Raw genomic sequence first — 20,588 nt, 5'->3', positions numbered from 1 at the left:
TCGCAGATAGTAATAAGCTACAGGAAAACAGACTATAATTTAGGAAACGATTAGAAGCATGGTGAAATGTAGGCCAAAGCCTGAACAAGGCGGTCATATGAAGATGAAGACCCACAGCAACAGGGCTTCAGACAGAGAGGGCAGTAAGGATGAAGGTCTTAAGGTGAGAGGGATAGATACCCTGCAAGGACACAAAGAAAACCCATGTGCCTGGGAAAAAGTGACAGAGGACAGGCTGAAAACCAGTTAAGAATCAACCACACAAGCAGCTCAGGATGCCGAAGCCTAAGAAGCTTGGGGAGCACCAGACTACACCAGAAAGGGAGAGCCTTTGGTCAAGATCCATAATGCCAACATTAGCCACTGCTCACATGTGGCTACTGAGTACTTGAACTCGGCTGATACGTGTGAAGAACTGAAAATTCAGTTTAATTTGAATTGACTTCACACTATTTCAACTACAGACCTATGACATCAAAATAGAGAGCTGTATTCTATTTTGGCTTTCGGTGGGAAGATATTATTGGCTGGAGACAGAGGCAAATATCAATGAGAGTCTCTCTGGTAAAAACCAGGACTATTATATATGATAAGTCTCTGTTGTTTTTCCCAAGATTGACTGGAAATCCTTTTGGTTTGTGAAAAATGGTTAGGTAGATTGCTAAACCTGTAACATAGATAATTTAAAGAAATATTGACTTTATTATCTTTCTTACCTAGTATGTTCCATATGATCTAGATTATATAGTTAGACATTTAAATTTTCCACACTAGGGGTTGGAGGTTCTTTAGTTTGTCTTTGTTACAGGGTTCGTTATGCCTAAATCCTCCTTTCCAAATTCAGGAGTGTGTACAGTTCTCTGGTGTCTAAGAAGAAAAGTAAGTCTAAACACACAGGTTCTACTGGTTTTTCAATCTAAAGATCAACAGAATGTATCTATCATGCTGTCTGGGGGGGTTTCCTTAACAGGGACTCGAGACCAAAAGATGAGCACCCAGGATATTCAGTTTCTGTAAACCACAAGTTGTCTCAGTTCCTAATTATTCTCAGCTCCTAAATGCCTGAGAATGGCTGCCAACACTCTGCCTGGGTTGGCGTCCTCTGATAAGCCGACTGGAAAAAGTGATTTGTTGAGACAGATCTAGGAGGAAAGGGCGAAGAAGCCATGTAGGTGACCTATGATTTCATGACCCGAAACAGGGGGTTGAAGCAAATCTTATTAAAGATGTTTGGCACACAGCACATGTAAATGCTGCTCACTTAAAAACAAGTTGTTATACAAACTGTAAAGACAATATATAAGGTAAACCCCAAAAGCCCAATATGAAGCTCTGATAACACTGAGTATGATGAATGCGGGGCTTTATGACATGGCTCCACACACACACACACCGACTCTTATGATCTTATTACAGGAACAGGAGCGCTCCCGAGAGCTCGAGGGGAAAGACGTCTACCATTGAGACTAACATGCTAGACCCAGTGCCTTAGCCATACCTCGCCTGTTCTATATCTGATCTACTAAGATGCATCCAAGTTCCTCTGTATCTCAGAATCCTGCCTGTTTTCCTTTCACGTTGTTATGATTATTACAATGCATTATCCACATTATCTTTTAACTTGCTAGATTCTTTCTCCAGATGTGACCATCTTCAGGATTAGCCTGTTTTTCATCTCTGTATTCCTTACAGTGACAACCAGGGTCAACTATATTAGCAAGCTAAAGTCTACCACGTGACTAATGCGGCAAATCTTTTTACTAGATTAAAACACCAGGGGAAATCTAAACTAATGGCCTAGCCACTAAAAAACTGATTGTGATTGGTTTCTAATGGGAATGTATAAAATCGCTGTCTTTTTGGAGAAAAGTAGCTGAACGACAGGTTAGTTTAGTAGCTGATTTACATTCCTGTCACCATTTCCTCCGGCCATTTGAGGGTCAAATGAGCACATTTTCATAAAGAAAAGCAAAGTCAGAAGATGGGGATTCGCGAGACTAGAAAGAGAGGCGAGACAGTAATGGGGGAGGGGTGGATATACATTATATATGTGCATAAAGATATCACAATGAAGCCCGCTACTGTGTATAATTAATACACGCTAACAGACTGCTGGAAACGGGTGGTCACAATTAATCTGACAACCGGGCATGGTGGTTCACCTTTGTAATCTTAGCACTTGAAAGACTAAGGCAGGAGGACCCCCAAGTCTGAGGCCAGCCTTCAGGCTAAGGCAGGAGGACCCCCAAGTCTGAGGCCAGCCTACAGGCTAAGGCAGGAGGACCCCCAAGTCTGAGGCCAGCCTACATGACACAGTGAGTTGCAGGCCAGTCTCAGCTACAGAGTGAGAGAGACCTTCATCTCAAAAAACTAAAACCAAAGCCAAAAACTTAACTTTATGGCCCTCATCTTTATAAATAAATATCCATCCATAGATCCTTAGGTAAAGAGATTTAAAATGAAGACACCTACTTTCACTGGAGACACAAGAAAGACACAAGATGCTGGACGGTGGTGGCGCACGCCTTTAATCCCAGCACTCGGGAGGCAGAGCCAGGCGGATCTCTGTGAGTTCGAGGCCAGCCTGGGCTACCAAGTGAGTCCCAGGAAAGGCGCAAAGCTACACAGAGAAACCCTGACTCGAAAAAACAAAAAACAAAAAACAAAAAAAAAAAGAAAGACACAAGACACTTTACAAGTTTCTTTAAAACAAAGACACATTCTTAAAAAACCTAATAAATTTTTAATTAGAATGTTTTCCTTCTTTTTTAAACAGAACAAAAAAACAGATTACATCAAACCAGAACTTTTCAAATACCTAATTATTATACACATTCCCATCTGTCTTATAGGGAGGACTCTTGGTCAGCTTAAGAGTTCCAGGTAAAATAAGCTGCATAATAGTATATATATTACAATAATAAATGTACAATGTTTACATGAAATATATCTTAGAAGCAAGAAAAAGATGCATCTGCATCAAAAGGTGACCTGTTAAAATGCCACAACTATTTTTACATTCACTCTTGCAACAGGTTACAAGATGCGGTCACTAAGGTCAAATAAATCACTACGATGCACATAAAATACAGAAAGATTGGTTCTTTTATATATTATATATTTATATTTTAACACGTTAGCATCTGAGACATAGATTGAGAATTTAAAATTCATTCTCTTCTGATAACAAATCATTTCTTCTTCATAAACATGGTGCCCACAAAAGCACACAGGTAAGGCACAAAGGGTTTTCCGTTACAGAATAGTGTGCATCATGTTTACTTAACCAGAAAACGTGCATTATCTGTGCAAGTTCATGCTGCAAACCCAACATATATACAACAGAAAGACAACTGAACTGAAAACAAATGTTAAGATTGGTAATTCCAGCTGTTTCACATATTCATTTGGACCAACAATGATATATCCAGAAGGTTCTTTTTCAAAAAGCCAATTTTTAGGTTACAAATAGACCTTGATCAGTAACTATTTTGACCTGAAATCATAAGCAGTAAGAAAGCAGCTCTCCTGAAACAAACACCGATGCACAATGGCCGTTTGTGCATCTGCGACACTGCAGACGGGCATGGCCTGACACCCAAGGGCAATTTGTAGTCTGCACCAAAGTGCCTGCTGGACCCGGGACACAGAGCGGAGCAGTGAACGGACTGGGAAATGACATCATCCCAAGAGCACCGTACAGCCCCAGGATTTGTAATACGTACAGCTTTTCACAAGCTCGTTTCCAGTATCTGCCAATTGCTTCTTTATTGCTCACATAAATTTGAACTCATTACAACTGGTGCCAGAACTTTCACACAAAATCATACTCAGGCATTTGTATATAAAATCTATAAAAGGTATTTTAAACATGTGTCTAATACTTCCAGGTATCTGGCTGTTCGGTCATCTATGACAGTACAGCCATATGTATATATCTGTGTGTCTATGTACATACATCTAGTTACATATGTACATAAACACACAGCTATGCACATATATATACACAAATTAGATTATGAATAAAATAGAAAGCTTATTTTACTGCTAATGCAGACATTCTCACAAAACAAGACTTCCACTACCATCAGCATTTATACATATATACAAAAGCCAATTTAAGTACATGTACATCCACTTACACATGTATGTAACCATTAAAACCAAATACATTGCCCCATATTCCAGCTGCAGCAAAAGAACCTTTTACAAGCAATAGAAACCTAAGGTGGAAGTGGGAGATAAACAGTTTTACCACAGCAGCCTGTAAGGGATTACGCAGCTGACTGCATACAAAAATTCACATTAGTTCACAAGAAATTATGGAAATATAAAAAGCGGCTTCGCCATGCTTTTGTGTGGTTACCTAAACACTTCTTGGTGCACAAAATGTAACCACCATCTCTGAACCGGCTACTGGGAAGCCAGTGAAGCAGTGTTTCTTGTGTACAACTCCAGATGCAATGGCCTCGCTGAGCTCCACAAGCTCAATGAGCAAGGACTCTGCCTCCCCAGCCTTGCGGCCTCACTGCCACACCCCTCTGGAACCTTAGGATGTCAGGAACTTTCAAACAGCTGTCTTCAGCAATCAAAATATTACGTACAAAAAGCATCTGCAAAGGAAGACGGGAAGCCAAACGGGAGTGAGTTTTCCTCTTTAAATCACAGTCCTGGGAGTGAAGTCTTTTCAGCAACTTCCTTGAGAATTGGCCAGGCCAGTCCGAAGGCGCAGATGAGACATGGAGTTCATGTGTTGATTTGATGGCTTCAGGGGGGTGCCACAGGTGAGCGCTTGGGGAAAGCGGTGGTGGTACCGGTCCAGCCGCAAGTATTTCACGGTGACCAACTTCCCTGCGGTAGACGAAAACAGTATTTTAGATCCAGAGAATTATGGTGAGTAGTTGTAGAAAACTAACTGCAGTAAAGAATGAATGAACGCAAAACAAAAGCATCTAAAATTATTATTCAAAAAATGCTAACCTAAAATTATTCTATTTAAAATCAGGCATAATCTAAAATGCAACTAATTTTCCTTCCCAAATCTTTGTAATATTCAAATTTCTTACCATCAAACCAAGAGCCATGCAGGGCTTTGAAAGCCTTTCCAGCATATTCCGGAGACAGACATTTAACATATACACAACCCTGTAACATAAAGAGAGAACAGTGTTAGTTTAACAGCAAACGATACAAAATACCGTGTTCACTAGGAGACACTGCCTTACCTCCCGTGAGTTTTTGTCTACTGCAATATGAACAATGCCATCATTATCGCTGCATTTTTCGAGAATTGCTTCTTGAATTGCCAGATGCCATTGATCTCCTATTTCCCTGAAATGACGAGAAACAGAATCAACCATGCTGCTCCTACTCCGGACTCACTGTCGCACTAGTTTAACAAATGAGGGTAGTCATTGTGCAGCTCTACCCTTGCAGGCTGCTTCTTTTTCCAGACGAGTGTTGTTAGCATTAGAGCTGCAGTAGTTGAATACCCTTCTCTTTATTGTTAGTAACATTTTCAAGTCTTCTTAATTTATTTAATGTAAATACTACATTCCAAGCTTCTCTTTCCAAAACGAAAGCGCCCCAGGGCAAACAGGGCACATGGTTGTGCCACCTCAGCAGGAGCTTCAAGGACACCTGCTACAGTACACATGCTTATCTGTCTCACCGTGGGGAGTCAGAGATGGGCGGGTAAAAGGAAAAGCAGCTTCACTTTAAATCTATCTAATGCAATCAAAAGCTAGGCTAGAATTGACTTTCTAACTAGTAAAGCATGCAGTAGATTCCTTTGCTTGGAATTTAACAAAAGAAGTAGTTAGAAATTAAAAAAAAAAAAGTTTCCAGTTAGACACAGCATAATACCATGTATTTTACATTCAAATGCCCAAATAAAAATTATCTGTATGCCTGTTCATAATACTTACATAACTGGGTCAAACATATTTCGAATCTTCAAACACGGCGTCAAACTATTCGGTGGTGAATTTCTTCTATCTAAATGAAATGCTACAAAAAAATGAATTGTGTTACTTGAAATTGTTCCATTTTGTTGAAAGGCAATCTTTTAGTTCATTAAAAAATATTTATTGTGTGCTTTTAATGAGGCAGCTAATTAAGGTGGATTAAGAGTCATTGATATCCAGAGCCAATAGTTTGGTGTCAGCAACAGATAGTATCTTCCAGGGTATAGAGCTGTGGAACCAGGAGGAACCAGGAGGTTACAAAAACGACATCCTAACGAGGTGAGGGAAGACACCCCCCCCCCCCCCCCCCGAGGAAGGGAAGCCCAGTCTGAGAACTGACAAACAGTACATCAAAGCAGCAGAGGGACAGCGCCAGGACACTTGAGGTGGAGATGAAGGATGCGCACAGCCTTGTGACAAGAAGAAAGGAACGTGGCGCACTCAAGTGACTGACAGCCGGTGGGCCTGGGAAAGGAGAAGTCGGACCAGCCAAGACCGGGCTGGCCGTCTGAAAGTATCCCAACAACATCACAGGAGTAAACGTCACCAAGGGTTTGAAGAGGAGGGCTCTTAGGACACCATCTACCTTTAAATATGAAAAGAACTGAAGTACTTCTGTGGAAAATCAATCAGGCAAAGTGACTTTAGGACAGCCAGACGGTGATGTGACATCTAAGAGGCCAGCGGTGCCAGTGAGGGGAGAGGAGTGCATCCGGCATGACCTGTTCAAGGACTGAGCCACCAGGGTACAGGGAAGTCTGAGGATGACCTCCATGTACATGGAGGAGCCAAGAGAGGGGCAGACTGCCCAGACTAGGGTACCAGAGAAGTGAGCTCACACTCATGTCTATCTGTAGCTCATCGCCTAGAAAAGAGTTTTGAGCAGGGCACAAACGTCTGAAACTCAGACAGTACTATGAAGGCAGAATCCAAACCTGGGAGTTGTTATATTTAAGTGGAATGAAGCCATCGCATGAGAAAAGGTGAATAAAAAGTCAACAAGAGGAGAGCTTTGAGAAACTGCAACACCTAAAAGCCCAGAAAAAGAGGAAAATCTAGAAAGAGGAAGGAGAGGCATGGGCCACACCACACACCGGGAAGAAAAGATCAGTGCAGGAGAGAGACCAGGGCAAAGGTGCTATGTCAAAGCCCACAGTGAAAGCTTGAAGGGCTCAGGCGCCAGACAGGGTAAGAGTCGTGGGAAATAAGTTAAACGGGTTTCTAGTTTCAAAGGCCCTTCTGCACACAACTTTCCAAGGAAATGATCTGTTCTCAGCATTTGGAACAGTACTTTTCTTTTTTTTAACACTGAAAACAAATTTTCTTGTATGCTACACTCTGATTATGATTTTTCCCTGCTTCAGCTCCTCCCAGATCCTCTCCACCAACTACCCACCCAACTCCACAATTAACGTCTTTTAAGCTTTTTAAAGTAAAATTGGTTGGGGGGGGGGATGATAGGATTGTATTTTTAAAATACAGTTCTAAAACAGGTCACTTACCTTCAAGGCGTACCATGTTTAGCAACTACTAATCAACATGATTTGGTAGGAGAGGATTTACTAATTCCCTTATGTGCTGTTTCACATATGTGTCTCCTGTACAGCAGAGGTATAGGCATACAGTCTTCAAAACTCCTTGTCTATTTTACTCTGTCTCTTCTGAAACTACACGCACTATTAAGAAAACCAGGCAGAGACAGCTACACAAAATCCTTGGAAGGGGAGATACTCAGTAAAGGGGTCTTAGTGAGAAACGAGGGGAAGGCAAATAAAAACCACAAAACAGACTATTAAAGTCATGATTCCATATGCATAATGTATACTAACACATACTAACAATGACTGTAACAACGTTACAGTGATTTCCGGTGTTCAACAAGAATGCAGTCAGAGCTATATACTAAGTTCCTTTGTTGAATGGAAAGGGGAAGGTCAAAGGGGCATCTGTCTTTATTACAGTACAGACAAACCAGTTCTGTTTTAACATTTATTCCCTCTATGGGTGTAGCTGGAAAAGGAAGCTTTACATTCACGTATCTTCGAATTACAGTGTTTCTGTTACTTCTATAATGTATATTAAAAAGATTAGAAGAAAATCTTTGGTTCTGCTTGAAAAGCCATACCTTGGCCTTGCCACACTTTAGAAGGTATCACTAATATCTTATCACAGGATGCAGAGGGCTGGATCCACCGCCAGACTAGAAAGTCTGCACCTCCTATTCTTCTTGTTTCCGTGCGCACTCTGGATTCGTTGGCAGCAAGGAAGTCCACGGCTCTAGCCCAGACCTTCTTCATCTTCCTCCTACCGCACAAACAAAAGGGCACAGTTTACCCAGTCGTGGCCTGACGTCTCTTGGAAACGTCAGCAAGTGGAGTAGGTTACTGTTAACGAGCGAGTGTCTCTGTCTCCCCCTCCCCCAGCTAGTACCACTCTTGACAGTTTATCTAAAGGCTGACTGACAGTTCCCATCTGCAGAGGTGTGCCAGGAGCACGGGCTTCCTCTCTGCTGTCCTCACGGTGCCCCGTGATGAGGGAGATGTGCCACTAGACTTAAGATCGTAGCTGATTCTTTTCATTTCAAAAAGTTAGACTCTAGCTTTCATTTGACAAGCTTCAGTAACAACAACCTAAGTACTTAAAATATGACTAAAAGCATCACTAGCTTTTGTCTGCCTGTTTCTTAGTATAAGGAAAAGAAGGGGATAAAGAGGAAGGCTGACTAACAAGAATAAACACATGCAGGACTGAGAAGAAACCGGATTCGTGGTACACACTGAACATCAGGAGGGTAGACTTGTTGAAAGGACGGGGAAAGAATTTTTACGTCCGTCCAGTCGAGCAGTTAAGAGGAGTCACGACTCTCAGTAAAACCCACATCTCCCGAGGTACCCACATTCTGCCACAGCTCCATGTACTGATTCACACACCTGTCATGGGGCTGTATTAAGGAGTCTCGAACATGCGGAATAGGCATGTAAGGTTGTAAGTCTTTATTTTCCTGGCAAGCTTCATTATGACTCCGTAAAACATCTGAAAATGAATCAACAGCTTTACAAGTAATCAACTTCTGACAACTATGTTGTAGCTTTATCACACAGTAACCGTTCAAGAAACAGTTTAGGATTTTATAAAGTCCGTACCTATAATCTTTACCACCATATCGTACATCTGCCTTGTCTCCTCTTCCTCCTTAGTCCAGCGGTATTTCATGTAACGGAGGACGACACAAACCATCACCACACCTGCAACATTCAGAGTGGGCACAGGCGTGGTCACTAACAGTCTGTTACACTGTGGCTAGTCTAACAGTGACATCTCCACCGTGGTCATAACAGTCTGTTACACTGTGGCTAGTCTAACAGTGACATCTCCACCGTGGTCAGTAACAGTCTGTTACACTGTGGCTAGTCTAACAGTGACCTCTCCACCGTGGTCATAACAGTCTGTTACACTGTGGCTAGTCTAACAGTGACATCTCCACCGTGGTCAGTAACAGTCTGTTACACTGTGGCTAGTCTAACAGTGACATCCACCGTGGTCAGTAACAGTCTGTTACACTGTGGCTAGTCTAACAGTGACATCTCCACCGTGGTCACTAACAGTCTGTTACACTGTGGCTAGTCTAACAGTGACATCTCCACCGTGGTCACTAACAGTCTGTTACACTGTGGCTAGTCTAACAATGACATCTCCACCGTGGTCACTAACAGTCTGTTACACTGTGGCTAGTCTAACAGTGACCTCTCCACCGTGGTCACTAACAGTCTGTTACACTGTGGCTAGTCTAACAGTGACATCTCCACCGTGGTCACTAACAGTCTGTTACACTGTGGCTAGTCTAACAGTGACATCTCCACCGTGGTCACTAACAGTCTGTTACACTGTGGCTAGTCTAACAGTGACCTCTCCACCGCCTACTGGAATAACGGAGCGCAAAGTTTGATTACCCAGAGAAAACTTACTGCACAGGAAAACTTACTAAGTACTTCCCCCAAATTTTACCCCTCTCTAAAAAAAAAATTCTTCCATTATATAACAGATGAGTATTTAAATTCCTACTATTAAAAAGAAAAAAAATAACTGCTTCAGGCTTTTTTCCTCTCAGCACTAAACTACTAGAAAAGTGAGTTTTACTAAACATACTAAATATTAGAGCAAACTGAATTATGTTTAAAAGCCTAACAAAGAAAACAAAAATGAGGAATAAATAACTCCTTACTTCCTGTTATGAAAATATCAAAGAACCTAAATTTAAAAATTCTCATAAGTGACATTTGAAACCAAAAATTTAAGAGCTTAAAAATAAGCTCAACTTCTCTCGTTTCCAATTCTATCTTCTAAAAGTAGGTTTCCATATACACACTCAGACTTGCTCCTTCGGTGACCTTTCCATGACCAAGTTCTCTCTCTCTTCTTGCATTACTATTGTCTAAGCCCTTAGGTCCACAACTGCCATAACTAACCCCAGCTTCACTGTTGTCCGGAAACATGAAAACAACGTCTCCTCACTAAGGCTGGCTCGCCCGCTGCAGTACTAACTGGGGACTTTAGGGGGTGCACTCTAGCTGGACGAGATGAGTCATGGTGGCCGGTCGTTGGGGACACTTGTCTCCAGCCACTCTCTCTCTCCTCTCTACTTCCTGGCCGCCATGCTATCTGCTCTGCCAGCCCTCCTTCCATGATGGACGGACAGCTCTCAACCTTCTTGCTGGAAGTCGTTTCCGTCAGGTATGTGGTCCCAGTCACACAAGAGCAAACTTCCGGTGTGATCTACGGCGGCGTCTACAGAAGTGGGGAAGCGCTGGGCTCTGACCTTTAGAGACACAGGAAGTGTAAGAGCCTCCCAAGCCGACAGCTTACCCAAGCACAGCAGCAGCAACCTGTGGGTGACGGTGATGAACGCGCGTCGGAACCGACACCAGAACGACATCTGCGGTCTGGTGGACTGCAAAAACTGCACGTCGGTTATGTTGCTCAGCTCCTCATCAGGCCCGTAACCAACACACCTAGATGAAACCGATCAAGGTAGAGGTTAACATTTAAAAAGCCACTTCTTACAATACAAAATCAGCAAAGTGTAAATCAAAGCCTGTACCTTATTCCAACATCTTTCCCATTTTTTAAAATCCACAGCAATGAAGTATTAAATACATCTTCATACTCAGGGTCTAAATCCTAACGAGAAAAACAGAGAACCATTCTCAATAGTCCCATGTAAACAGTCATACAAATAACATGCTCTGTTTTTATTTAACCACATAAACAAAACAATGAAAACATATAACTCAATATCAAAAGATTAAAAAAAAAAAAAAAACACAAAAAGCCACCATCTTTTCAGGATTCCCATATAACCACTACTAATATTCTGCTTTATTTCTAGTTGTAGTATAGATTTCAGTTACTTGTTCAGTTTGTTTTCAAATATCACTGTGATAATAAAGTATTTCACTTTTTATAAATGGAACAGTATATTCAAACAAACAAATGGCAAATCTGAGACTTGGATGCTTTAAGTTTTCAACAAGTTAATCCATTGAGCCCAGAAGCTCAGAAAACTCAACTATAACTAACGATAAATCCAAACTTTCAAGTAAAAAAGAATAAACTAGAAAAACTCACACTTGTCACTGCCACCGTGAGTTCAGAGTAAGTACTTAGACTTTCAGCTGATATGACATTAACAAATGTGGCTTTGATACAGTAACGGAGAGATGTTAGTAACTCAGCACTCCAGGTTGTCCACCCAGTTTCTGAAGAGGTTAACCACACACAGGTGAAAGACCTACTCAAAGTCCACGCCAGAGCCAAGAACTTTATTAGACAGAATACAAACTCTTCACTGCCAACAGGAACTACTGTTTTGTTTTGAAATTACCACTTGGGCTAGGGAGATGGCTCAGATGGCGGGGAGCCTGAAACCAGGCAGGAGGAGCAGAGTTCAGACACCCAGCATCCATGGAAGGCCAGGTATGACGGCATACACGGGTCACCCAGCACAGAGTGGGGAAGGAGTCTAGCCAGCACACTAAACTCCATGTTCACTGAGAGCCCCTGTCTCCGACAGGGTGGAAGAGAGGGAGGGAGGAAGATACTCAACATCCTCTGGCCTCGACATGCCCGCTCTTTCTCTTCCCTCCTCCTCCGCTTCCTCTCACTCTAACTACTACTACTTCTTAGAGGTTTGATTAAACAAGAGTATCGACAATTACCTGAAAATAGTTGTTCAAATGTCTTGCTTGACTACTTTATATTCATGCAAAGCTGCACTTTGCTGACATGCTTCAACCATAACACTACCATAATACACTGAACACAAAAGAGAATCTAGTTTCCTCTGGATAAGCTTTAGCTGTGCAACTGACAACCAGAGCTGACCTCTGGAAGCTGTGTAAAAAGCTGGAGGCAGTGGTATACCCTATGACAGAAACACTGCTGTCATCTGAGAGGCAGAGACAGGAGGATGGCCGGGAAGAAGTGGGCCAGCTAGCCTGAGTATTCAGACAGCCAGCAGCAACAAGGGGAGACCCACCCCCAAGCCATTCTCTCACCTCCACATGTGTGCCTGCATGGCACTTAAGCACACATGTGCACACGCACACGCATGCACACACACACACTACATTTTAGTATTTTACCATGTATTAAGTTCATTATTATTCCAAATGAATAATTTTAAATGTTCTCAGTTTTATTAACTAATGTGATAAAATATTTAAGTATATACTAACATATTTACCATATCAGCTAGCCACACCTACATATAAGACATTGCCTCAAAAAACCCAAGAATATAAAACCATACATAAACATATGTATATGCACATTTCCCACAAATAAAAGCAATTATAGAAATAATTCTAAATAATTATAGAAAAATCCAAAAGTGTCACAACTGGTAGTTCTGTGTAGATATGACCTTTGTTTTTAATTGTGTGTGTGGTGTGTAGGCTGTGTACTTCTTAGCGTGGGTGTGTGCATGTATGTGTAGGAGGTAGGTGGGTGCTCCCAGATCCTATTTGATTTCTTAAACATTTTAAATAGTAAGTTTCTTTTTTAATCTGTGTTTCTTATGCTCCGTGTATTTAACAAGGGTCCACAGCACACCAGCTACTCTGCTCGGTTCCACAAGCCCAGCATTAAACAAGCAGCCAAGGGTTCCTATGCCGACAGAGCCTTCACAGAGCGGGACTTCATGTACTTCCTGCAGTGCCAAGGCTGCCTTTGAAGGTGAAGAGGTCTCTTCTTCAGAGACACTGGAAACTGCTTTCACTGGCTCATGCTTGTCCTTCCCAATTCCCTGGTAAACTTGCTTTAGCACATCCGGTGTGCGAACACACCAGACTGTACAAAGCCCAGCTCACTCTGCTAGGGATCATGACTTGACACAAAACAGGATTTTTAAGATAATAAAGGTAGCGCACAGGCCATCTACTTGAATTTGCTTTATAGAAAAGGTATCTTTCGGTCTCTCTTTTCTGGAGTAAGCGGAGTCTTTTACATGAAGCACTATTACTTGTTCTATTTTGAGATGGTCTAGCTATGTGGCCCTGGCTGGCTAGTCTGGGGCTCTGCATGTATGTATCACAAGTTAACCACCTCTGGATCATAGGGTCATCACCACACCACACTAGACTTGCTGTTTGACTTTGAAACTTAACATCTGATGCATCTGACAATGGTTTTAAAACATACCTTTCCAGGAGCTATTCTGAAAATCAAATACATCTGGAAAGTGTAGCATGTGTAAGTGCACACACATACATACATACAGTACAGTATAATACCACCAAGAATTAGAAACCTAATGTGGACAGTTCATAAAAAGGATGTTCCTAGGTAAAAACAGCTATGTGCCTTTAACTTAGAGAGTACTCTGGTTACTTTTAAGATGGATATATACTATACACCAAGAAATGAGACTGGGCCAGGCATGATGGTGTATCTCTTTAATCCCAGCACTCAGGAGATGAGGGCAGGTGGACCTCTGAGCTGGAGACCAGCCTGGTCTGGTGAGTTCCTGGCCAGCCAGGGCTACACAATGAGACTATGGCTCCGAAAAGGGAGTAATATTGAATTTGATCATGACTCAATGAGAAGCTGATTTCTGGATTTTTTTTATTTTTTATTTTTTCCGAGACAGGGTTGATTTCGTATCAAGCAGGTCTGGGACTAGATCTCAGTTCCATTACAAACTATATATACAGACCCTTAGTGAGAAGAATATATATTGTCTACAAGGTGTACCACTTTTAACTGCCCCTTTAGAGTGCTCATATCCAGTGAGAAGCACAGGGTTCCGGACTTAGTTGGCCATCACCATGGACCAGCACACCAGGGAGGGCAGACTCTCCCCGGCTCCCAGTCTGACCCGATTCTAGCCGGGTGACCCAGTTATCAAACTCCTCAGCTGTTTTCATAAAGTAGGATTCATGTCACCTACCTTGTTAATCACTGTGACATTGAGAGCAGCACACAGCACCAAAATAAACTGAGAACTCAATAAAACCAGTTACAAAAGTTCATCTTTTTACAATACTTTTTTCTTTCCCCAAACAGCTATTACAAGATTTAATTTTGCATAATGAGAACTACAGAAAGTCAAAAGGCATCAAGATACAAATAAAACCAAACTTCAATGGAATCGGTTAAATGTGTAAAAATGTAGAAAACCAGACTAGACTATCCTATTGTTTTCAGAAGTATTACTGATCAGAAGAAGTAATTTTCTGCTGAAAGTACTACCCCCATCACGGCCTCTTGAGAATACTTTATTTTCCACATAGGACTTAATCAGCAATGACTCTGCACCAAGCTGAACTACAGAAGTCCTATCTGGCCATAACTTGGCCCGCAGTTACCCACTTCCCTATTCCGTTCCTCACAAATCTTAATATTGCTCACTGTGTCAACGTAGACCCTGACCAACCACTCATCACATCGCCCCACAGGGAAATCATCAGGAAATGCTCCAGTAAGTGCTGTCATGGAAACCGAAAGCATGTGTTTCCTAAGTCTTCCACCAGAGGGACCTCTTAACTTTCCACAAACGTAAGTCAGGGTTCAGGACCACATTGTGAAAAAGGCTCAATAAAAGCAGCAGGTAAGATAAAGATACATTTATGTCAATAAGTTCATTAAGACTTCTTTTGAAGGAGAAAGCAGAATAGAGAAAATGATAATAAAATGTAAAGAATCAAATTCAACAAGACAGAGCATTATACTGAGAAGTATTCATCATGACTACTGAAAATGCACTAGAACCCAGGAAAGTTAGTGTGCATTTGTGGGAGTTCTGCATTTTCCTACACCTGAGCTGAGCCAAGAGGCTGAGCAGTGATTGGTTCATTTACCCCTACAGACAAATAACGTCAACTGTTTTGCAGATGAAATCATAATATAAATACAAACTATAAATACAAGATTTCTCCATAAACAGAAAGCTTGCATATACCTTATAATCATTGTTTGATAGCATGTTTGGGGGAGGAGTTGTTACTCTGCCACAGAGATAAATTAAAGAAGCCAACTGAGCGAGGCTAGGCTAGACTGTCAGTAAATTCGGAAGGGATCTCAACAGTATCAAAAGCACTTCCTAAAGCTAATGCACTTTGACAAAGTAATTTCCTTTCTAGAATTATTTCCTAAGGAAATGACTAGAAAAAAAATCCCAATGCAATACAGTTACATAATAAAATATTATCCAACAATTTAAAAAATTAAGCTGTTGATGGCAGAGGCAAATGCACAAAATTCTAAGAGTAAATATATGAATATTTATGAAAGGAGATACTTGCAGTCGTACTAATTTTAAAGATACACTTTAAAGACTAAAGAGAACCGGGTGGTGGTGGCGGCAGTGCATGCCTTTAATCCCAGCACAGAGAGCCAGGCGGATCTCTGGGAGTTCGAGGCCAGCCTGGTCTACAGAGTGAGATCCAGGACAGGCTCCAAAACTACATAGAGAAACCCTGTCTCGAAAAACCAAAAAAGCAGTGGAAGCTAGACTCTTTTATAATTCGCAGTGGAAGTCTAGAGTTTAAAGCAAAAGGGAAGCTCAATGCTCAGTCTGTACCATGGACTAAAAACTGGGTACAGCTTAGGGAGAGCGCTTGCCCAGCATCTGCAAGCCTGGGGCCTCATCTACTGGGTTCAATCCCCAGCACTGCAGAGACAAAACCAAGCAAATAAAAACAACAACAACCAGACCAAACCCACTGCTACAAAATCCACCTGTTTGTCTGGGATTACCATTTCATAATTGCTTACTACAGCCAGTACAGTGGAGACCCTGGCAACAAAAGTAGCTACCACAGTTAGTTAATCTTCCATTCTATTGGGCATGATAAATTCAATTCAGTAGTTATATACATCTCGATTGGCTTTGAAAATTATAAATTTATAAACTCAAGTTCCAGTTGCTTTTGGGATACTATCTTACAAGGACTCCAACGTACAGTATGGCTCGTTAAGGAAGGGAATGGCTCAGTTGCCTTTAGCCTACTGGCTACGGGTGAGATAGAACCTCCGTTGGTCTTTTCTGTATGGAACACACAGATTGCAAGCCCAGTGCCACTTTGAAATCTTCGGCAGCAATTAACTCTGCAGCTCACACACAATTGAGCCTGTATGATAATGAGTATTCAGAGACAGGTAATGCCTGGGGGGCACTCACCAACCTAAGACAGAGCACCTGTGTGGCCTGGGCAGGTGTCTCCATGACGGGTAAGGTGACCTACTGACATCCCACGCAACCCAAGTCAGAAGCTCATTTTTTAATAAAAGGGGGACCTGTAGGTCCCTGGCCCCCGTTTTGGGTAACTGTTGCCTTGCTTGCGGACCTTGACCTTGATATCCTCCCTATGCTAATTCCCTGCCAGGTTTCACCCTCCTGAATGCTTAAAGGAAGTTCCTTGTCTGTGTATCCTGAATAATGGGCATTAACAGCTTAGATGCAAGATTGTAAAACATCAGTAGCAAACTTCTGCCCTCTGGGGTCCTCCCATTGTGCTGTATTTAAGACCTCCTCCCCACTTCAAGAAATGACAATAGGCATATAATTGAATGAATACCACGAATGTAATCTATGAATACCACAAATGTGATTAATATCATGAGTGTAATTAATGAATATCATGAGTTTACTTAAAAAAATAAATAAATAAAATCCACCTGTTTGGAAGTATGAAATAATTTCAGGAAAAACAGGACAACTACAGCTAGATCATCAACATCTTGGCTTACAGTGAGCTCAGGACTCCAGTGAACTCTGACACACACTTCAGTGGACCCAAAACCTTCCACCCTGCCTGCCCGAGACCCTCCTGTGCCAAGTCTAACTCTGGGCTTCTCCCACTTTTTAGAGCCTCAATTATTATTGAGGCTCAGCTACAATCAAGTGGCTGGGAAAGAGAAAGGTTCAAAAGCTTTGCATGCCAATCCCTGCCTCTCCAAGTCAAATTCTGTTTCCAAACACTATCCCACTTCTTTAGTCCTTCAAATACAGTAGTCACCCTTCAAGTACAGTAGTTAATTTTAAGTCTTGGTATTCTTCCAAAATATAAATACATCTTGTTCCAGAATGTATGATCAAACACATCTGTGCTATCACCTCTGTGAGAGACTTAACTAGATAAAAAAAAGCAAGAAGGAAGAAGCCAGTCAGTTTCCAAGTGCCAGCAGGAAAATCACTTAATTATTTCATTAAGGAATCATTTGATTACACTGGATTCTACAAGATATGCCCCTCCTCTGAAATAGTTTAGTCTATGTCCCTTTAAGCCTCCTCAATCAAATTCCTTCTTTATTCCTCCTGGCAAATTTTTCTACCCTGAACAATGAGCTGTATGATAATAACCCATATTAAGTCAAAAATCTCTTGGCTTTTGGATTCTTTTGCTATTAACAATCTATTAAGCATTACATGATCTACAAGTGACTGGCAAATTCTCACTAGTTCAGGATAAAAGCAAACAAACCAGGGTTGAGCTACAATGAAGCATCATTGTTATTATTAGAGACCTTTGTCTAGAACAGAACTAATTTACTTCAGCAAAACACAGAAGGAAAATTTGGGAGGAAGCTACTGTAAGAGCCACGCACTAAGTTCTTTATATACTCACTCAAACATCCCAACCATTTTCTGAGACATTAACAAGTCCCTCTCCAGTCTGGTGCAAGGGCTCAGTGGTTAAGAGCACTGGTTGCTTTTCCAGGACTCGGGTTCGATTCACAGCACGCACATGGCAGCTCACAACCTTCAATAACTGCAATTCCAGAGGATTCAACACTCTCTTCTGACCTCAAAGGGCACAAAGCACACCAATGGTGTACATACATAAGTGGAAGCAAAATACTCCTTACACGTACAAATACATCAATGTTTTTTAAAATTCCACTTTCAACAGAACATATTCATAAAAGTTAACAGACAGTTCAAATACACAACACAGGGTTAGAGTCTCAACCTAGGTCTGATCTTCATCACCACATTGTTACTGCATCTTTCTGCAATGCACACAGGAATTACGCAAAGTTAAAAACAGTCCACTTCTAATGACAAGCATGTGTAACAGAACAAATAAAGTTAACTGAAAATTAATTATAAGTGTTCAAGAGCATACAAAAAAATCAGCAAACTCCTTCCTTTGATATTATTCAGTAAGAGGTACATGAAAAAATCCCCCAAATATGGAAAAGGAACTAGGCATTCAGAGTGAAGAAACCGACCAGTCAGAAGATAGACCGATCTGAACAACTTGAGTAAGAGCACATCAAGAGACCTTATCATCAGGGGCTGGGGCAACGGCCTAGTTGGCAAAGTGCCCGCTTGTACAGGCAGGGGGACCTGAGTTCAGATCCCCAGAACCCATGGAGAAAGTCTGGCGTGGCAGCATGCACCTGCAATCCCAGACCTGTGGAGGCAGAGGCAGTGGATCCTTGGCGCTCAAGGGTCAGTGAGAGACCCTGCTTTTCACAGAAAGAAGGGAGCTACTGAGGAAGATAATGTTGACCTCTCTCCTCTCTCGTGAACATTAACACCCCCCACACACAAACCATTATCATCAAATTATGAAAAGGCAAAGAAAAATTGAAAGAAGATAAAAAGCTACTCATTGCATAGGGAACCTACCTATGCAATCAACAGATTTGGGGGGGCAGAAATCTTGAAAGAAGTAAGATGAGTATACAAAGTGCTGAAAGAGGAAGAAAAAATTCCCTGTCAACTAGGAATATCATATCCTGAAAACTAACCTTCAAAAACCATATTTCCCATAAAAGGTTGCAAAGTTCAATACTATTAATATAACCTTACAAGAAAAGCCAAAAAGCATCTAATATTAAAAGAAAGATGCAAGTAGCAACATAAAAGCATGTAAGTATAAAGCCCACTTACAAAGGTACACATAAAACAAATACAGAGCACTGTAATGGGGAGCTATGCACGAATCACTTCAAACTACAGCAAACAAATTAAAAAAAAAAAAAAACCATGTCTTCAAAGCTGTAAGGATGTTGAAAAGCTATAAATATTAAGGGACATACAATCTAAAGGACACACTCTACGGCACTGATACCATTAAAAGATAAAGGACAATCAATGCAAAAGCAATGAAAGCATTTCACTACACAAAGCTTACACAAGAGAATGCAGGAGAGGGAAACAAGTTTTCCATACAGAGTTTCCACACTTTCCAGTGACCACAAAAAACAACCAAAGCCCAGTGCCTCCCATCAGCAATGGACGTCAGGTGAAAATGGAAGCAACCTCATCGACACACTGGAGACTAAATGAATGAGGAGCATCCCACGTCAGATCTAAGGGCATACACACAGGCTGAGAAGGATAAATGAGAGAAAGAGATTCCATGCAAATGGCCAACTAAGGAACATGGGGACCGTTTTAACAAAACCGAGACGAGGCAGAACATCCTATCCTGACGAGCGCTCAATCCACTTAGACAACACAGCAGTTAGACTGACATACAGACATGGGATGACTCACATCTACGAAGGAGGTAATGGCAGAACCGAAGGGAGAAACAGCAACCTACTAGTTGACAGGAGACAGCAACTAGGCCCAGCTTTCACGGATGGACCCAACACCCAGACAAAGATCATCAGAAAACAGAACAGTCAGTGGCTGTCAGAATTTAAGAGGACAACAGGTGACTACTGTGCAATGGAGCACAGGGTTTCAGTCATATAAAATGAAATGTCCTACTAGAGACTGGATACATAACAACGTGGATACAGCCACCACACTGTACCGTACACACACTTAAAATATTACTAGCAAAGAATTCGTGTTACTTTTGAAAACCATGATATTTGACGGGGGGTGGGGGGGTATGAAGGAGAAAGGACACTTGTTCACACTGAACCCACACAGCCACCTGCAAGCTAGATCCCACTTCAGTTTGCAAGCATTCGCATCTTTATGGGGTTATCTGCGTGGAAGTGGACCGCCAGAAAACTTTCCAGTATGATCTTTAAATTCCATTTTTCCCTCTCACAAATCATAACGGCATTTTCCATCTATAACCTTCTAGTATTTTTCAACTAGTTCCAGGGATGACTTGTAACAGCTCAGAAAACTCACCTACGCGTCGTCTTAGT

The 20,588-nt window shown here is 41.6% G+C and overlaps 1 protein-coding gene across 1 annotated transcript in view; it reads right to left on the bottom strand.

The window, feature by feature from the left end:
• Window positions 1–2,720: 2,720 nt before the first annotated feature.
• Lemd3 (LEM domain containing 3) overlaps window positions 2,721–20,588 on the bottom strand; it is a gene marked incomplete at its 5' end in the record, with an annotated part of 49,529 nt that continues 31,661 nt past the window's right edge. Inside the window, 9 exons of the mRNA XM_028869605.2 lie at window positions 2,721–4,851; window positions 5,067–5,145; window positions 5,226–5,331; window positions 5,928–6,009; window positions 8,092–8,270; window positions 8,897–8,999; window positions 9,110–9,211; window positions 10,830–10,975; window positions 11,065–11,144. Coding sequence (XP_028725438.2) covers window positions 4,688–4,851; window positions 5,067–5,145; window positions 5,226–5,331; window positions 5,928–6,009; window positions 8,092–8,270; window positions 8,897–8,999; window positions 9,110–9,211; window positions 10,830–10,975; window positions 11,065–11,144 — 1,041 coding nt within the window. The remainder of the gene's footprint in view (window positions 4,852–5,066; window positions 5,146–5,225; window positions 5,332–5,927; window positions 6,010–8,091; window positions 8,271–8,896; window positions 9,000–9,109; window positions 9,212–10,829; window positions 10,976–11,064; window positions 11,145–20,588) is intronic.

This window comes from Peromyscus leucopus, chromosome 18 (genome assembly GCF_004664715.2).
Source record: "Peromyscus leucopus breed LL Stock chromosome 18, UCI_PerLeu_2.1, whole genome shotgun sequence".
NCBI classification, from domain to species: domain Eukaryota; kingdom Metazoa; phylum Chordata; class Mammalia; order Rodentia; family Cricetidae; genus Peromyscus; species Peromyscus leucopus.
The sequence above is the reverse complement of the archived record's forward strand: the minus strand, read 5'-3'. Positions and strand labels throughout refer to the sequence as shown.